The sequence below is a fragment of the Sinocyclocheilus grahami genome, unplaced genomic scaffold (assembly GCF_001515645.1).
Source record: "Sinocyclocheilus grahami isolate Dianchi unplaced genomic scaffold, SAMN03320097.WGS_v1.1 scaffold831.1, whole genome shotgun sequence".
Taxonomy (NCBI): Eukaryota; Metazoa; Chordata; class Actinopteri; order Cypriniformes; family Cyprinidae; genus Sinocyclocheilus; species Sinocyclocheilus grahami.
In genome coordinates, this window is record NW_015506010.1 from 330,167 (window position 1) to 350,513 (window position 20,347).

Consider the following 20,347-nt stretch of genomic DNA (forward strand, 5'->3'; position numbering starts at 1 on the left):
ATTAATTACTAATTAAGATTAGTAAAATATTTGGAGATGTTTTATAAATACCTCTATTTTTATATTTTGTCAAATGATTTTTTTAAATAAAATTTTTCATAGTTTGTCACTTATAAACGTAGAGTCACCACACAATTCAATTCAATTCAAATTTATTTGTACAGCAAATGCATGTGTCTGCATTACAATTTAGAGTGATCTCTTATCAGAAGTGAATGTGTTCCAAGTAATGTTCATTTCACAAAGATAATAGAATCATACAGTTAGCTAACATTTATTAATTTTAGGCAGAAGCTCATTAAAGTGATTATTACAGCTGTGATGCTAATGATTACAATATAGAGACATTTTGGCAGTTGTGCATGTCGATTCAAGTTTACGTCATCTGGGGTCCTTGCAGGGGTCTGCATCATCTCTTCACAGGTGTTGGGTCGTCTGAAGTATTTCTATGAGGCTGGATCTATACTGGAGCTGGCGTAATCTCTAGTTACCTCAAGATGGGCATCCTGGGGTAGGGACAAACAGGCAAATAGAAAAGAATTAGCATAGCTGCTGTTCATGCTAAATGTGATAGTATTAAATCAGTGGTTCTCAACCAGGGGGCCGGGGGGCAATATGGGGCCTCAGGAAACATCCAAGGCAAGCCACAGGATGAAATAAACGATTTAGAAAAAAAAAATACATACAATCAAGAAACTGAAATCAACTACACTTGACCTTCTGGAATCAAAATAAATCGTGAATAATTAATTTAATATATCAATGCTCTCAGTTTCTGTTAATAAATCATTTTTGAGAACAAGTTTTTCATAATAGCAGCAGAATTACCAAAAATATCTTAGCCTGTATAGTAGAAAAAGTTGAATATTTTGTTGGACAGCGGGGAGTGTTTGAGTCCACTGCATTTGATAACAAATATCAGGAAGGCATCTGTACTCAAATGCTGCTAGATCTTTTCTCAAAACCACCATCACTTTTTGCAATAACTACCTGGTGTCAAGGTGATTCTTAGTGAATGCATTTATTATTTTTAGAGGAATGAGAATGAGATTTTTTTTTCACAGTAAAATACTGACAATTGTGGGAGGACGATTTAGATTTGCTAAATTATGATGAAAATAATTTCACATTGCAAAAAAATAGTAATGCTCCACAAAAAGAGTCCTGCAGATACAGCCATTTAGTATTCAAAAGGCTCTGCTACTATGAAATATCCTCACAGTTCGGTGAGAAGAATATATTATCGCACACATGCACGTACTTCCTCTGGGTTCAGCATCTCATACCAGAGGCCAAACCATCTGCCAGCCTGATCGCTGGCCTGTGAGACTTGGTTCACTGTTTCCTTCATTTATTTTCACCACTCACTACCCAGAGGCCAAAACCTTCCACGATTACATTTACACAATGACAGACTTAACGTCTGTGTCCTTGTCTTAGCAGTGGCCAGCTGAGAATAACCTGCCATTCTCTTAAGGATGCTCCGTAAATCAAGTGCACTTTATTGTTGTATTCTCCTGTCCAGAAGCAAACGGGAGCACCCAGAAGGCCAAAAGGCGTTAATGTAATTGTTTTGTGTCTTTGTTGTAGTGGCTGCCATGGATTCGGAAGATGAACCGTTGTTGCTCCAAGGTACCTGGAACCTAAGTGAGTTTGAAGAGCAGGAGGAGGAGGAAGAGGAGGAGGAGGATGGAGATGGAGGAACAGAACAAGTAAATGGAGACGAACAGGTCTGTAAAGGGTTATGGTGGGCTTTGGGCTGGGTGTACACGCAGCCCTGGGCAAGCGGGCTGGTTCTGGCCATGGGATTTCTGGTACCCTTCGCCCTCTCGGCTTATATGTTCCTTCGCTGTGAACCACTAGACATTGACCTTTCTTACAGCGCGTTCGAGGTCAGGAGTCATGCCTCGGCAGAACATTTTGACGCTCTCACCATTGCCCTGAAAAACCAGTTAGGGTCTTGGGACAGGCACAGGCGTGACGCCGAGGGATTTGACCTTGAAGCCAATGCTCTGAGGGACCTTTTGTTGCTCATGGTAAACAGAAAAGGGAAGGACGTCTCTACACTGATGAATGTCACAGAACCCGCAAGGATCTTGGGACAGACTGAGATGGAGGCACACAATGACAACAGACAGTTTGGAAATGAGAAAAACAACAAGATGAAAGAGGAAAAGACAGACTCTGTAAAGCCTAACATAGCGGTAAACCTCAATTCAAGTGATGCTGAAGATCACAGGAAACCAGACTCACTCTTAATGAGGAAGCGAAGATTTGCGGGTTACTCCTACCTTCAGACCCAGGCCCTCTGGAGGATAGAGCTAGTGTTTGTGGCCCAGGGTGACAAGGATAACAACATCTTTAGCCCCGAACGCCTTCACACCATACACCACGTCGAGAGACTTCTAATGCAGCACCCTCAGTTTCAGCAGTTCTGCTGGAAGCCACTGGAGGCATTGCGAGACTTGCCTCTGGGACCTTCCTTCTGCTCCCCTCCAAGCTCCCTTCTGTCCTACCTCTTTCCCAGTGAGCGTGGGGGGAAGATCTACTATGATGGAATGGGACCCGACCTAGCTGACATACATGGTGAGTCTTTGGGGGCCAAACTATCCCACTCTCCATCAACAATTTAGTAATCCTCATTTATTTTTAACTTGAATACTTTTTAATGCTATATGTTGAGTAAAATGAAGCTCAGTTACAGCAAATAAACTCAGCTAAACTCTCTAAAAACAGTAGTATGCTTTATTTGATTTACTGCTGACCAGCTTGTAACTGTAGCTGGTTCTTCATGGTTTCTGGCTAGTCCAAGTTGGTCATTAGCTGGTTCATGTTGGTTTAGATGGTTGACCAGTTGGGCTACCAGTTGGTGAAGAATTGGCTGATCTGTAAGAACACATTGGAGCATAAACACACCAGCTTGACCATGTTAAACTGAAATGGCCTGGTTGTCCAGTAGAGTGAGCCCTGGTTAACATATATTAGGGGTGTCCAGTCCTGCATCTGTAGGGCCAATATACTATAGAGTTTAGTTCCAAACCGCTCCAACACACTTGCTTGGAAGTTTCCAGTGATCCTGAAGACCTTGTTTAACTGGTTCAGGTGTCCAATTAGGTTTTGAGTTAAACTCAACTTCAGGAAAGAGGCCCACTTGGAGCAGGACTGGACACCACTTACATATATTATATAGAGCAGGGGTCTCCAACCCTGCTCCTGGAGAGGTACTGTCCTGCAGATTTCAGCTCCAACCCCAATCAAATAGACAGACACAGGACGGTAGCTCTCCAGTAGCAGGGCTGGAGATCCCTGGTATAGAGTAACCACAAATGGTGGCTTTTTGATGTTCAAGGCCTCTTCATAATTTCGTCCAAATGAAAAGTGAAATATTTTTTGATAAAACTGATTGTAGTATCCTCTATTCTCAGGTGCCCTGAGCTTGGCGATCACTCATCCGCAGTTTTACTGGTACGTGGATGAGACACTCACACCAGACAAGCTTCAGTCCTCTCTTCTTCGCAGTGAGATCCATTTTGGAGCTCCGCTCCCCTCCTTCTACTCTCTCCAAGACAGACCTCTAGAACAGAGACATCTCTACAGAGACTTTGTGGTGCAGTATGCGGACATCCTGTCACAACAATCCACCAGGTGGGTGTTGAGCTCACAGCTGGTGTTGGGATGACTTAAACAAGAAGACTTATTTTTTATTTGTCTGGTCTAATACTATTCATGGTTAGTAAATGCAGAATCAATTTAACAAACATATAAATCAGGGAATTCAGCAAGAGATCCATGATTGCTTGTGGGGCATTAAACGGTCCTTGGATCCTAGAGTGTGCCTTGATGCAAACATTTATTTATTTATTTAATTTTAATAAATTAAGCTATCTTTCTAAATTTAATCAGTTGCTGAAGATTAGAATATAGACCATAAAGAATAAACGTGCAAAATTGACTTAGATCCCACTTGGCGGAAGGTTATTCCCACCCTGTCTTCTCCCATACATGGAGCTTATCTTTTTTTCTTATGCATATACTTATCTGCATATAATTTCCATTTGCATGTTGCCAAGTTGATAAGTGAGATATTACACTGCTAAAGATACTTTTTTTCATCCTTAAAGATATAATTACAAGACATTAGGACATGTTTTCAGAATATACAGTATTTTGAATATTTTTTTTCTTGTTTAAACCATAAACCAAGTATAACTTTTGCAGTTTTGCTTCTCAGGTTAATTTATTGTATTTAGAACATTCAAATATTTTCTGGAAATACAACAAATATATTAAATATATATATTTTTTAATTGTACAAAGTGAAGAAAGTTAATGCTGCCTTGCAGAGGATGAGGTTTTAATTGCGATTAGGGCTACAGTTCAGTGTGACTGGTAACCCATTTGTCTGCATAATGTGGTTCTTTGTAAAACGCATTCATGCAGTTCACACATACACAAAAAAATTAAAAACATGAACCTTGAATTGGAAAATGTTTTTCAATTGCAATCAGTTATGCAAAATTAATGAACTCCTTTCAGTGCTCACCTCCATTCAATAAGATGGCATTTTTATTCTAAAAGTGATGTACTGTAAATGAAAATTAAAATGTGTGTGAGAATTGTCATAAGGCAGAATTTGCTTTCATAAATTTGACATCTATAACGGCGCCATGAACTTATGAGGACAATCACAATGGCACAATGGTGATGAATTATGGCTCAGTCCTCCCGCTCTTCTGTGCAGCAGCTGGAGATACTGTTCACTTTAATAACACAAAACTAACAGGTTATATATAAATGATTAAACACACAATGGGAGTGTATTAAGTCACTAAGTACTCCTTAGTGTCAATGACAAAAGTCAGTTTGTCAGATGCTTCGATTTTGGCTGTAGTCATCTTTGCGAATGAAACCCCAGAAGGATGATCACAGACTTTGAAACTAAACAAAACCAGCCATGAATCAGACAATGAGAGACAATGACTCAAAACTTTATTACATCTGCAAAACATCCCTAATATACTTACTGCTGTAAGCAGATGCTCTTCAAATGACAGTAATTACTGCCAGCATGACAGTGGTAAGAGGCCTAGAAATTAGCTAGTGGCCAGACTCAGAATAGGGCCTCATTGTGGCTCTGATACGGTAATAACTCCTTTAAGAGGCCCCCGATGTAATTAAGATAATCTTTTTCCATCCGCTAATGTGTGCCCATTTTCTCTCTCATCCCCCTCATCTGGTCCTTCTATTATAACATATCGTCTGATGTCAGCTATAACCCATCTTGACTATCCTTCTCTCTCATCCCTTTTTTTGATTCTCTCTCTTCAGTAAAGTGAAGGTGTTGTTCGGGGGTACGGAGTTATTTGATGATGAGGTGCGGAAGACCTTCCACAGTGACATATTGCTGGCTTTGTTCAGTGGGGGATGCATTACTGTCCTTGTGTACGTTCTCACCTCATTTTCTGGTAAGACACTCACCAAGCATTCCAATAAAATAAACCCCGAAGACACCATGTTTTACAGTGATTTTAGCAGAGTTAAGGTTTTTGTTGTGCAGTCACCACAAAGTAAATATGCCAATGTTCAATATATAATTATATTTACAATTATGCAATTCTTTCAAGTTATTAGTTGATTAACTCTATGCTGGTTACATTTAACAAGCAACAGAGAAACTTGGTGCAGTGAATTCATTGTTTTGATTGACTGGACACTGATATTTATTGCATTTAGTCTGTATCACTTTGTCTGTGTTTGCTGTCAGTCTGTGCAGTGGGGGGGGGGGATTTTTCAGTGAGCCTTTCTGCAAGTTACATCTATCGACCTTATTTTTAATGTAAGAGCTGGCACAGACATTTTTAGCTTGAATGTGCAAGGCTTTTAAGCTGCTTGCAGTTATTTTTGCAGTACACTCCATAATACAAGGCTTAATGTACTGTTTTAATATTAATACATTTTTATATAGATTTTTCGCATGTGTTTTACCCATATTTTGAATTACAAATTGCATTGAATTGCATTTAAGGGTTAAAGGAAATGTCTGTACACTTAATGGAAAATATACTGGTAATTTTTTTGCCAGGCCATTATCTGTTTTTCGACTGATTGTTTTCTTACAGTGTATAAAACAGTCTTTTATGCTGATTGATGTTGCTGTATGTTATACTATTTTAATTTCTCATCATCATCCATTTCAATTGATCACTTTCAAAATAATTGTAATTTATTACAATCAGAAACACACTGGTTTGTGTAATGTGTGCTAATATAGAATCAAGTGCACGGCGAAGGAGTATAATCCAAAGGGGAATTTTAATAAATCCACAGGAAAAATCAATCCGAACACAAACAATAGCAGACCATGAACTGAGGGACAGAGAGGGCTTAAATACAAAGACAGGGCAATTAAGGAGAAACAGAACAGGTGTGTGGAACTAATTAACAATCAAAAACCATAGAAACAAACAAGGGAACACAGGCAAACTGGAATACAGAGAAACCAAACCAAAACACAACAGAAACATGACATTTCACCCCCTCCCGGAATGGCGCGTTCTCGAGCCGACAAAAGCAGTCCAACAGAGGAGGGAGGGTGGGAGTTCAGGAGGCGGCATGGGGCAGGTGAGAGGCAGGCAATGGGAAGGGGGCATAGTTCATAGGACCAGGGCGGAATAGATGGAGGGAGGAGCCTGGAGCAGGAGGAGCCAGGTGGGGAACCAGAGGCCAGCCAGGATAGTGGCACACGGTGGAGTCGACGGTGGGATAAGCCATGATGGAGATAGGGCTGACAACACCAGGGGGCCAACTGATGGAGACAGAGCCAGTGGAAGAGGAGCCCAGGATGGAGATGGATAACTGCAGAGCCAGGGTGTCACCGAGGATCCGGAGGGCCAAGGCGGAGCTGTTGGCTCAGGTGACCGAGGCAGAGACGGGGATCCGGAAGACCGAAGCAGAGCTGGGCAGAACCAGCAGGGGCTCAGGAGACAAAGGGGAGGTGGGCGGGACCAGTGGAAACGGGAGAAGCCAGAATTCCTAATTTAAACAGCCAAATAATTCAGAGTTCATCACTAGCTCACCCTCAGCAGTGGGAGTGTGGGCTGGGTGACATTCCATTCCCTCGATCTGCACAAGGACTCCCATGGCGTTACACGGTGTTGCCGGTTCACACACCTGGTCAGTCAAGTCTTCGAGCTCAGGCTCCGGGGCAATCATCCGCTCTGTTGCTTTATCCGGCGCTGGCGCTTTAATCGTGGCGGGTTCTGGCTCTGCAGCTGCGGTGGGCTCTGGCGATATCTCCGTGCATCTGAGTGGTGAAGGCTGGCTGGACTCTGGATCAGGAGTGGGGCTGGAGATGTCTCCAGAGGTGCATACGGAGAAATACAGTCCATTCTTCTCCAGCACCCACTCCACAAAAGCGACGAAATCCTCCTTGGGACCGTTCACTGGCAGGCGTGCCTTACACCTCTCGCTCAGGCTGGTGTAATAGAATACGTACAGTGAGCAGTCAGGGAAGTGCGTAAGGCACGCCAGATCTAAAAAGTTCTTGGTGTGGTCCTCCAGTGAACAGTTCAACTGCTCCAGGCATAGGAGCTGGACGGCTGGTATATCCATTTACAGGGAGAGGAGCAAAACAAAAGAAAGAAAAATGCTGTTATATTATTCACTTGAGGGTCTGCTATTCTGTAACGTGTGCAAATAAATAATCAAGCGCACGGCGAAGGAGTATAATACAAAGGGGAATTTTAATAATAAATCCACAGGAAAAATCAATCCGAACACAAACAATAGCAGACTATGAACCGAGGAACAGACAGGGCTTAAATACAAGGACAGGGCAATTAAGGAGAAAAAGAACTGGTGTGTGGATCTAATTAACAAATCAAAAACCATAGAAACAAACAAGGGAACACAGGCAAACTGGAACGCAGAGAAACCGAACCACAACACAACAGAAACGTGACAGTTTGTAATACAAATAGTTTTACTGTTTACTGCACTTTGTCTCGTAGGTCCCATTAGTTAACATTAGTTAATGTGCTAACTAAAATTAACAAGCAGTGAGAAATTCATTTGCTACAGTATTTATTAATCTTTGTCCAGGTTAGTTTGAAAAAAAAAAAAGTCAGCTCAATTCCATTAAATAATATTAACAGATAATTTTGACTAACATTTTATTTTAATAATGTATTAGTGAATGTTGAAATTAACATGTTTTAGAAGTATTCTTTTTAGGTCACATTTTATGTTAAGGTCCAATTCTCACTATTAACAAACTATTAACTATGTTTTTTGCCTCAATAATCTCCTAATTTGCTGCTTAATAGTTAGTAAGGTAGTTGTTAAATTTAGGATTCAGTGATCTAAAATATGGTCACAAAGAATAAGGAATTAATATCGGCTTTATAATAATAATTATTGCTTTATAAGTACCAATAAACAGCCAATATGCTATAATATGCATGATAATAAGCAATTAGTTAATAATGAGAATTGGTCCTTAAAATAAAGTGTTGCCATTTTTTTATTTTAAGAAATCTTTCTTAATATTTTAAGAATTTAGAATTCATTTGTTTTATTTAAATGTATTTATAATGAACTAACAGTGCACAATACTGCTTCATAGACTATTTATTTTTTCTTGGTTAATTTCAAGTTGTATAAATTGACAGTAGCTAATGTATTTGTCAGGGGTTGCCAGGTGAAGGCGCTTGAAGGAGTACGAAGGAGGCAGATATCAAAGTCTTTTAATAAACCCACTTGGGGAAAAACCAGGAGAAAACAACCTCTTTACATGACAGAGACACGACAAAGAAACAGGAAAGGCAGGGCTATTTATACAAAACCAAACGATGGACTAATAAGATGACTAATGCAACACAGGTGGAAACTAATGAATGATGATTAACTAAATGAGAACAGGAAATTAACCAAATAAGGGCAGACAGGAACTAAACAGAAACAAACACGTGACAGTATAAATTAAAAAAACGAATTATTACATTTATAAATTAACATTAATATACATTAATACATGCTGTCAAAATGGTTACTTCATGATCAAATGTATTAATAGTGTTAACAAATTGTATTTTTTTGTATTGCAAAATGTTACCTATTTATAAAAAATTAAAAATGCTGATTTAATTTAATATCATAGATCAAATGGATACTGGCTGGTCAATACATGGTTTCAGCCTTGCTAAAGTATTGTAGCAGATATGATTTAAGCTTAAACCTTGCTTTTATGACTTGTTTTTCATTGAAATTCCAACTGGATTTCATTTTCTCGTCTACAGAAAGGCCTCAGTATGCTTTGTATCAAAATATGTGTCAACAGATAAGCTGCAAATGATTTCTAAAATGAAATCTGACTGATGCCTTGAACCTGCACAGACTACCCACACATGCAGCAGCAGGTGTTTACAACTTTGTGCCGTATGGCTTAATTAGGCACAGCAGTAAACATGTATTTCAGCTACGAGTCTAATAAAAGCAGACTTGTTGATGATGGAGACTTGAAGGTGCACGAACTGTGACTTTGGTTGTTGTGCAATTCATCAAGTAAATCTTATTGATTTGGCAGTCTCTCAGCTCCACGGCTGGTTTTCTTGGTATATTCAGGTCATTATTAAATTTTTGTCAGAACATTCCTATGGAGCACCACTTTTCAGGAATTGAAACATTTTTAGGAAAACCTCGATAATGCTTTTTCAAATTACGTAACTTGACCTCTGTGCTTTATCTGTGCATCATATAACCTTTCCTGAACCTTCATAATTAATTTACGTCAGCTGCATTTGCAATGTGCTGCCTTGTAAGAGAAACAATAGAGAGCTCTCGAACGCCGTCGTTCCACTCAGCTTGTGCACCAATTTGTGAATGCTTGTTACGAAACCTTTAGCACTCTCTGTTCGTCACAGCACATTCTGTTAATTCAGGGATAAAAGGGTGAAAACACAGAAAACATCTTCTTGTGCTGTAAATCATGTAGGTCAAAAATATCTTGGCTAATGGTAAATTAAAAACTGCAGTTTGTAATGGTGACATATTTCAGTAAATCCTTGGTGAACTCAGTGTTGGAGCAATCAGCTTAAAGTACTGATGCAAACTTACATTTTTAAATACCATGACTATAGCTCGGCCATCAAAATAATGTAGTTCTTATAAAAAAAGGCTATTGTTGTAGTGCTACGTTTGCTAGCAGTTTATTGTGTGCGCAGCCATTCATTTTAGTGAATGGTTCAATTTGGATGATTTATTAAATGAACTTGGCCTAGTTCAAAAGAGAAAGGTTCACTGATTCATTTGAGTCCCTGTGCAGCATCTAAAGTAAAATATTTTGTAAAATTGTGCTGTTTATTGCTGTTTTTGCTGTTACACATCACACCATTGAAATGTTTGGTGTCATTAAGATTTACTTTTCTTCAGCAAGGACATATATTTATATAATTAAATATATTGATATATAAATAATTATTGCTGCTTATAAATTCTTACTGACCCCAAACTTTTGAATGGAAGTGCATATGATATAGATTTTCCTGGCTTTATAAATAATTTAGTGGGTACACATTTTGTTGCTTTGCAGCCTGAAATGAAGACGAACACAGTTTTTGTTTTATCCAGCTGTATTTACTCAGTGCAACTTATAACATCCAAGTGAAAGATATAACACCAACATGTCAGAAAAAAAAAAAACAATCACTGAGTTGGAAAAAGGATCACCCCCTCCTAAAAATGACTTGTAAACTCAATCAGGTGTAGCTAATCACCTTCTCAATGGCACACAAAGCCATTTGATTTTCAACTGTGATCAGCTGTGCTCATTTTGATTAGCTCAGCATGAAAAGAGTTTTCCTGGAGTATTTCAGTCCTTGGTAGTGCAACTGAAGCAAACAATCCACTATGGCACTGTCAAAACATCTCCGGGATAAAGTTGTGGACAGGCTCATGTCAGGAGATGGGTACAAAAAAAAAATTCAAAGGTTTTATTAATGCCTAGAAGCACAGTGAAGTCTATTATTAAGAAGTGGAAGGTATTTGGTACAACACAGACCCTCGCTGGATAAGGAACGTCGCTCCAAAACGATGAAAGAGCCGGAGGAAACCGCTCAGAGAGACGACCGAGAGGCAGACAGCAACTCTGAAGCAGCTGCAGGAATTTAAGAGTGGTCATTGTGTGCATATGTCAAAAATATCACAAATCCTCTACAAATGTGGCTTGTTTAGGAGGGTTGCAAGAAAAAAAAAATACTCCCCAAGAAAGGCCACATGCAGTCAGACTGAGCTTTGCCAAAATGCACGTAGAAGATTCTGAGGCAGATGAGACTAAAACTGAATTATTTGGCCTCAATACCAAAAGATATGTCTGACGGAAATCCGACACAGCTCAGCATCCAAATAACAGCATTCCTCCAGTAAAGCATGGAGGTGGTGATATCCTGTTATGGGCTGTTTCTCTGCAGCAGGGACTGGAGCACTCGTCAGGATAGAAGGAAACATGGATGAGGCAAAATACAGTCAAATTCTACAGGAAAATCTGCTGCCCTCTGCCAGAAAGTTGTCACTGGGAAGAAGGATTACCTTCCAACATGACAATGACCAACAGCACAGCAAAACTGAGCACACAGTGGTTGAAGGAGAAAAAGGTGAATGTCCTTGCATTATCTAGTCAGAGCTCAGACTTAAACCCCACTGAATATCTGTGGAATGACTTGATGACTGCAGTCCACAAACACTCACCATCAAATTGAACTGAACTTAAGCAGTTCTGGAAAGAAGAGTGGGCAAATATTGCAAAGTCTAGATGTGCAAAGTGACTAGAGACATATCCCAACAGACTGAAGGCTGTAATTAAAGCAGAAGGTGGATCAACAAAATAATTTTTCCAACTCGATGATTTTGTTTTTTTTATCTGTTGGTGTTATATCTTTCACTTGGATGTTATAAGTTGCACTGAGTAAATACAGCTGGATAAAACAAAAACTGTGTCCGTCTTCATTTCAGGCTGCAAAGCAACAAAATGTGATCATTTTAAAGGGGGTGATTCTTTTCTATACCCACTGTATATGGTGTTCATTTAGAACTAATAAAATCAAGTTATACTTTGATATCTAAAAAGTTGATATCTATATTATTTCAGTGCTTGATCAATTCTGCTATGATTGCATGTACAATTGTGGAATTGCAGTAATGTATTTAAAAGTAATTGCCCTTTTAAATAAATGTTTAGATAATATTTTTAGTATCTTGTAGTGTGTAGCTAACTAAAGATGACCTTTACTATGGTTGAACTGAGTAGCTTAGAACTTGGCAAGATACACTCTCAAACTAGTTTATCCAGCACTGAAAGTCAGCAGTGTAATTTCTTAATTTGACATTATGCTTCATACAGTATTCATTTAATTTGTCTGCAGTGTTTCAGACGTTCTTTGGCTTGGCCAGTATTGGTCTGAGCTGTCTCGTGGCGCTCTTCTTGTATCATGTGGTGTTTGGAGTGAAATATCTCGGTATTCTCAATGGAGTGGCAGCTTTCGTGATCATCGGCATTGGTGAGAATAATTAAACATCAACCTATGAGCATTGTAAATGAACATATATAGATCCTACCATCAGTTGAATCTTCCTCTTTCTTTTTTTCTAGGTGTGGATGACGTGTTTGTGTTCATCAGTACGTTCAGACAGTCAGCCCACCTGACTTGTTCAATGCAGCGTATGATTTACACAGTAAAGACAGCAGGCCGAGCCACGTTCCTCACGTCCTTCACAACAGCAGCAGCATATGCTGCAAACACCTTCTCACAGGTGCAGTCAGCCAAGCAGAATAAACATGTCCAGAAAATCAATCCTCAAAACCGAGTTGTGCTAACATTTTGACTATTTTGAAGGGTGTGTTCTAAGTGAAGTACAAGGGCTAAAACTACACTTAGGGAGAATTTTGTTAAGTTCACTTACAATGCTAGTCAAGGTTTTTGCACCAAAAACAGTTTTTAGTTTTTCTGAACTATTTTCTACAGGCTGTTTTTGCTGCTGTACCTTTAACCCTGTAAAGCTTTACATTCAATTTTAGTCAGAAAAATGACAAAAATATATATATATATCTTGTGTAATATTAAGTGTAAAATACCCAGTATATATCAGGGATTTATGGATCATATACAATATGGAGCTCTAACTCAAGAGGGGAAAAAACACCTTTGTTTTATTCAGAGGCCCAAATTGAGCAAAATATACAATTAGCTGAAGTTTCTGATATTTGTAGGGCCAAAAGTATAAATTCGGATAACTTGTAATGTAAATCAGTGAGATTTTTATAACAGTATTGCAGATTACTTTTATAAAATGCATAGAAATATCAATAATATTAGTAAGATTATATATAAAAGCTTACTTTTAACAAAGCTTATAATGCATTGCAATACAGTGATTATTGCGAGATGAATAAATAAATGTTCCTCAAAAGCCTGATGATTCATACTGTATTTTATTATACTCCATTTAATTACATTTTAACATCAACAAAAAAATGATGTATGGATAATCAAGTAAACCTAAGCTGCTTCAGTCCAGTAAGTGTTAAGTAAATTAGCTCTGTTATGATTGGCTAACCTCAACATATTAATCAGGGTTGCCCGGTCTGCGTGACAAAAACAGCCTAATTGGTGCTCAAAACTAGCCCAGTCGTGTTCTGGGGGAAAATGGGTATCAAAATGTGCGCTCCAGGGTGTCAAATCCTCCTTCCACGGGGTTCAACCTCGGTCGCAATCACATTCCAGGGGGGCAGGGATTTCGTTTCAACTTGCAGGCTAAAAGAACATCCCAGGGCAGCATTATAAAAGTAACACTGGCAACACTGATGTTACTGTAATTCGCATTGTTGCTCATCAGGGTTGTTTGCTAAATACTACACATGCATATGTCAATGTGCTCATGATCATGACGTCAATTTCCCTGATGATTTTTGCTAAGACGGTCAATTTTACACGATGAAAAAATAACACAATTTTAAAAATTCTGCTTTCAATCGTGAACTGTGCCCTGTACATTCTGTAATTTTCCTGTCATCAAAGCTTTAAGCGGTGTGATAAAACAAGCTAAAGTTCTGACTGAACTTGAGGATTTGTATGTGACCTCCTACTTCGAAGCTCAGGATCTAACATCAATCAAAAAATAAACACCATGAGCACAAAATGATTAAATTAGCCGCAAGAACATGTCGAGTAGACAGTCAAACGTTGCTTTATCTTTAAAGAGGGGTCTTATTTTATACACAGTAGTTTTGTACCCATGGGGCTTTTATGTTTCTGTCACCGACTCATGTTTATTCAGTAGCATATACTAGCGTAATGAAAATCTCGCCAGTTAATTTATTTCACAACATGCAAAGGACTGAAAAAATTCTGACAACACCTGACGCGTGACCTTTATCTGTTTTGCATGCATCATTAGATCCCAGCGGTTCATGACTTCGGTCTGTTCATGTCTCTCATTGTGAGCTGCTGCTGGCTTTGGGTGTCTATTCTCATGCCTGCTGCCCTTTGCATCTGGAGTCAGTGTGGAGCTGCCCATGCCAACACCTGTCCCAAATGGTAGATTGTGTTATTTCTTCCAAAATGTTTTTTTGAGAAATGTGCATGTTCTTTCTTTCAAATTGTTTAACTTATTAATTAACATATTGTTAATTCATTAAATTGATAATTGTTGAATTACTTACTTTCCTCTGTAGAAAGTGTTCCCCCCCCCCCATACAATGGAAGTCAATAGCCACCAAAACTGTTTGGTTACAACAGAACAAACAAAACACAGCTATTTTACAAAGTGGCAATTTCATATGAATTTATACGATGTGAATCGTATGAAATGTTTGATTTTTAGGGAAAAGGTAAGCATGAAGGTCCACATCTGTGGGGCATAAGCAGATTGTACAAAAACATGGAAATGAGATTCAAATTCAGTTCAAATTCAGACGAACTAACCACCAATTCACCAAAATATTAACTAGTTATGAATTGCCATTGTGAATTAATTGTTGATTGTGTATAATTGTGAATAATCGTGAGATTGTGTTGAGTTTTTTTTTGTGTGTGTGTTTTACAGAAGAAAAAAAGTCATACAGGTTTTTATGGCAACAGGATGATGGTGACAGAATTTACATTTTTGGGCAAACTATCCATTTAAAGTAATAGTTCGCCAAGAAATTCTAATTCTGTCATCAATAAAGTCATCATGTTGTTCCAAACCTGTATGCCTTTCTTTCTTTAATGGGACACAAACAGAAACATTTCAACATGCTGGTCACTCTTTTCCATGCAGTTACACTGAATGAATACTGAACCTTTCAAGATTAAAAAAATGGTGCAAAAAATCATAAATGCATCATAAAAGCAGTCCAGATATGACTCATGAGAGAAGTAGCGATGTCTGTTTAATGAATAGTTATTTTTGAGTCGAATCTTGCTAATGAATAAGCTGATCCAGTTTGAAAAACTGGCCTCAATGATTTGTTCATGAACAGACTGATCCAGTTCTCAAGATAAATTCACTGACTGAGTGATCCATTCCCAGTAGTTTTCAAGTTAACAGCTTGTTGGAGGGGAAGATTATTGGTGAATAACATGTTAAATGGTAACACTTTAGAATAGGGAACAGATATTCACTATTAACTAAGTTTTCCCTGAACAAACTCCTAATTTGCTGCTTATTAATAGTTAGTAAGGTAGTTGTTAAGTTTAGGATTAAGGGATCATGCAGAATAAGGCTTTATAAGTACTAATGAACAGCCAATATGCTATTAATATGCATGTTAATAAGCAACTACAGTAGTTAATAATGAGAATTGAGAATCTCAACTAAAGCTATTGCACAAGTCAGATGGACCACATTTATAGTTCTTTTGCTTTGCTTTTGAAGCTTCAGTCCCCATTCATTGTAACTGCATGGAAAAGAGCGACTGTCACAGTATTCAAAATATCTTCTTTTGTGTTCCACTGAAGACACAAAGTCATACTGGTTTGACATCAGAGTGAGAAATGATGACAATTTTCATTTTTGGGTACATAATTTGTTTAAAGTAACAGTTCACCCAGGAATACAAATTCTGTCATCATTAACATCGTGTTGTTCCAAACCTTTAAGATTTTTGTTTTCTTTCAATGTGCTATTCACTCTTTTCCCTGCGGTTACATTGAATACATGGAGACGAAAGCCTTTCAAGATTGAAGAATGATGCAAAAATACCATGTATCATAAAATCAGTCCAGATCTGAGAAGTAGTGAGGTCCGTTTTGAAAAATATTTTAAATTGAATCTTGATCCAGTTCTCGAGTTAAATTCACTGACTAAGTGATCCATTCACAGACGTGTTCGAGTTAACAGCTATTGCACAAGTCAGATGGACCACTTTTATGGTTCTTTTGCATTGCTTTTGAAGCTCGAAAGCTTCAGTCCCCATTCATTGTAACTGCATGGAAAAGAGTGACGAGCACAGTCTTCAAAATATCTTCTTTTGTGCTCCACAGAAGACATAAGGTCAAGTCATACAGGTTTGGAATGACATGAAAGTGAGTAAATGGTGACAGAACTTTTATTTTTGCATATACAAATTCTGTCATCAGTAACATCATGCCCTTCCAAGCCTGTAAGACTTTCTTTTTTTCCTTTCAATGTGCTGGTCACTCTTTTCCCATGCAGTTACACTGAATGCAGATGGAACTTTTCAAGATTAAAAAATGATGCAAAAGGACCATAAATGTATCATTAAAGCAGTCCCGATATGACCTACGAGCGAAGTAGTGATATCTGATTCATGCATCCTTATTTTGTGTTGAGCCTTTTGAATGAATTGGTTGCTGGTCACTCTTTTCCATGCAATTACATTGACATTTACATGCATTTTTGTGTGAATTATCCCTTTAACCCTAACAGGTGGAGCGCTTTAACTAAACTGTCCGCCAGCCCGAGTCCCCTCTCAGATGATGATGATGTTGCTCTAATAACGGTAGAAATGGAACCAGGTAATGATGATGACATCACCACGGAAGCTATTTCATTTTGGTAAAAGATTACAAAGACAGTTTGGAACATTTGGAATGATAAGACCATGAATGTGAACCAAGGAAGTAAATAGGATCTGTTTTGATCCTATTGTCATGTTGATTTGAAAATGAAAACCTTGGTGCATTATCTCAGATCATCACATTTGGCTGTTGAATCCCACCTTGTGTTGGTGATTTCTGTCCAGGTTGCTGAATGAGCTGCTTAGTCACTCCTTGTATTGTTGATTTCTGTGCAGGTGTGTACGAATCGGATGCGGCGCTGCTGTCGCTCTCGGCCGAAGCTCCTTTGGCCGTGTCCACCGAGGGCAGCGTAGGGGTGGTCAGCGCTCACCTTCAGAGGCTCCTGAGACACTGGGTGGCAGAGCCTGTAGTGGAGAAACGGAAAACTATTATAGGTGAGTAACGCTTGTCATGATGAGGAATGTTTAGAGGGTTTTCTCAAAAGACGCGATGTGCTTTCATAATGCTCACATTAGTTAAGCAACTTTATTCATTTTCTCTCAGCTCCAGACAATGCACTCACAGGCCGCCCACAGAGCATTCGCTTACTGTCTGATGTATGTCACGCACAAAACTACCAAGAGCTGACTGAAACCTTTCCCTCTGATTCAAGTTACTTTCTGGAGATTTTTATCGCTTTGTCTGGACTCAAAGTTATGTCAAATTAAGGTGCAAAGTTAAAGGGATAGTTCACCCAAAAATGTCTCCTCCGCGTCACCCTGGTGCCATTTTGGAGAATATCTACTGAAAGCAAACAGCGTATGCTATTCTGTGTCAATATATTTTATTATTATTATTATTATTATTATTATTTACAATCACATCAAACAACAGTGAACTGTGGTCAGATGAGATGTTGTCAGGCCATATGTCAGTAAAAACCAATTTTCCTGTCCTGTTAGCCGGTATACTGTGCTCGTAGCGAGTGCTCTTCCAACTGCACATACCAATGCGGTGGCACGCGTTGTAGCCTGTATCATTTAATATTAAAGCTCAAAAGAAACTATGAGTATGTTATGTCTTTTGTAGCTTTAATGATTCATCTTTATTTAATTTAGAATTTAGAGTTTGATAAACTTTTATTCATTTTCTGTAGATTTCCTACTTGCTGAAGGGCGCATTTATTATAATGGGTTTATGTGAAGATTGTTTTAAGTTCACTTAAATTAGAAGTTCTAAGCTTTCAGTTATACTGTAATGCTGAATGGCTGTTTAGTTTAAATATTAGGGGGAAAAAATCAGTAGTATTGGTTTCAGTGATACTCGCCTTCAGTCATAAAAAAATATTAAAAATATACTGTCTTTAGGTTGTTTTTACATTAATTTTAAGATTGAATGTGAAATTATTGCAATATAAAAGTATATTTAAAAACTTTAATGTTAGGTGGGATTAATCACGATTCATTTCAGAAAAAAATTTGATTAGTTAATTTTTTAATCGATACTAAATATACTACCATGCTTCTCTTTGCTGCAACATGTATACTTTATATAGAGTATATATAATATGTACACTCTAAAAAATGCTGGGTTAAATACAACCCAGTGCTGGGTAAAATAGGGACAAACCCAGCAATTGGGTTGTTTTGACCCAGCGGTTGGGTTACTACCCAGAAGGTTGGGTTAAACATTTAACCCAACCGCTGGGTCAAAACAACCCAATTGCTGGGTTTGTCCCTATTTTACCCAGCACTGGGTTGTATTTAACCCAGCATTTTTTAGAGTGTATGTATGCCAGTATAGTATATTATAGTATGCACATTTTCTATATGCATGGAATGACTGGATGACCTACTACACTTGCCAAAGTGTGCACTGTGCAGTGTACAACTGAGCTTCTGCATGGTATACAGTATACCACAATCTAATGCACTTGACATGACCTTCCATTTCCAGTGTGATGGATGAACCAGTAATATCAGCCACAATCTCTTTCTTCTCTCAATATTTGATAAGACTGCCAAGTGTGGAGACATTTTTACACAAAATTAGTGCAAAATAACTGGACACCACTCATTGAATTAAAAATGCAATGTGATGAGGTCACATGTCAAGTGTTGCATACACTCTAAAAAATGCTGGGTTGTTTCAACCCAATTTTGGGTCAAATATGGACTAACCCAACTGTTGGGTTAAATTCTGGTTACATTTTTAAATTAACTTTGGGTTAGTCCATATTTGACCCAAAATTGGGTTGAAACAACCCAGCATTTTTTAGACTGTACTATTGTTTGACATGTTTATATGGAAGAACGCCTATACTAAGTTGCTTACTATTTAATAGTAATAAGTATATAGTATGCAGTATACAGTACATACTGTGCAGTATTCAGTAAGTAGTAAGGTAGTGTTTCATTCTCAACACAGTCTAAGGATATGTTTGGAGCGAACTACCAACATTCTGCATCCAGATATTCTATGCATACTATGCAAAAATAATAGTCGGTTATCAGTAGGCCTACTCTATACATTTTTTTTTTAAATAAATAAAAAAATGTATTGTTAACGAAAGCTAGAACTAGGACTAAAACTATTAAAAATCTATATTAAACTATTAAAAATATTTGGTAATTAAAATAAAACTGAGATGAAATATAATATAAATGTTTAATGAAAAACTTGAAAACATGAAACTTAGAAATGTTGCCTTGGTAACTAATAATAATAATAATAATAATAATACGAAATGCCAAAATGAAAATATAAAATTAAATCTAATTAAAATTGATACATTATTATTTATAATATTAATAAATGATATAATAGTATATGAGTACTTTACCTAATTACCAGAATTTACCATGTAACTTAATCAGGATTGTGTCTAAATAATTGCACTGAAATTCATTTTTAAAAAATATATCTTTATAACTTCATAAGAACTAAAAACTGGTTGACAAAAGAATGCTTACAAAGCTATAAAGGTCTGATAAATGATTATCTGAAAACGAACAAAGAGTACACTAGTACTCATGCAAGTCAGATTTGGATTTCTCTGCTAATGTACACACAATTTGTGCATGAGTAAGATGAAAATTTCCTGGCTGTTTTGTTTCAGACTCTCTGTATTTTGTTTCTTAGTCTCAAGGTCAGTCTATTCATAGTTCAAACAAAGGAGCTATGAACCGTATCCCTTATGTGCCTGCAACAATACAATTGAGCTTGTATTAGCATGGTGGGGCGTAGCAAGAAATATCCAAAAATGCCTATTGTGTACATGCATATTTGTACAGCTGTATGCATGTCAATAAGCTAAATTAGAGCCAGGTTTCTCCCAGGCCACCACTGTTCTT

The 20,347-nt window shown here is 37.9% G+C and overlaps 1 protein-coding gene across 1 annotated transcript in view; it reads left to right on the forward strand.

The window, feature by feature from the left end:
• disp3 (dispatched RND transporter family member 3) overlaps positions 1 to 20,347 on the forward strand; it is a 60,686-nt gene that overhangs the window by 28,305 nt on the left and 12,034 nt on the right. The window contains exons 2-9 of the mRNA XM_016247305.1: positions 1,591 to 2,586; positions 3,426 to 3,645; positions 5,329 to 5,465; positions 12,417 to 12,551; positions 12,644 to 12,804; positions 14,449 to 14,588; positions 16,924 to 17,012; positions 17,291 to 17,449. Coding sequence (XP_016102791.1) covers positions 1,599 to 2,586; positions 3,426 to 3,645; positions 5,329 to 5,465; positions 12,417 to 12,551; positions 12,644 to 12,804; positions 14,449 to 14,588; positions 16,924 to 17,012; positions 17,291 to 17,449 — 2,029 coding nt within the window. The 5' untranslated portion in view covers positions 1,591 to 1,598. The remainder of the gene's footprint in view (positions 1 to 1,590; positions 2,587 to 3,425; positions 3,646 to 5,328; positions 5,466 to 12,416; positions 12,552 to 12,643; positions 12,805 to 14,448; positions 14,589 to 16,923; positions 17,013 to 17,290; positions 17,450 to 20,347) is intronic.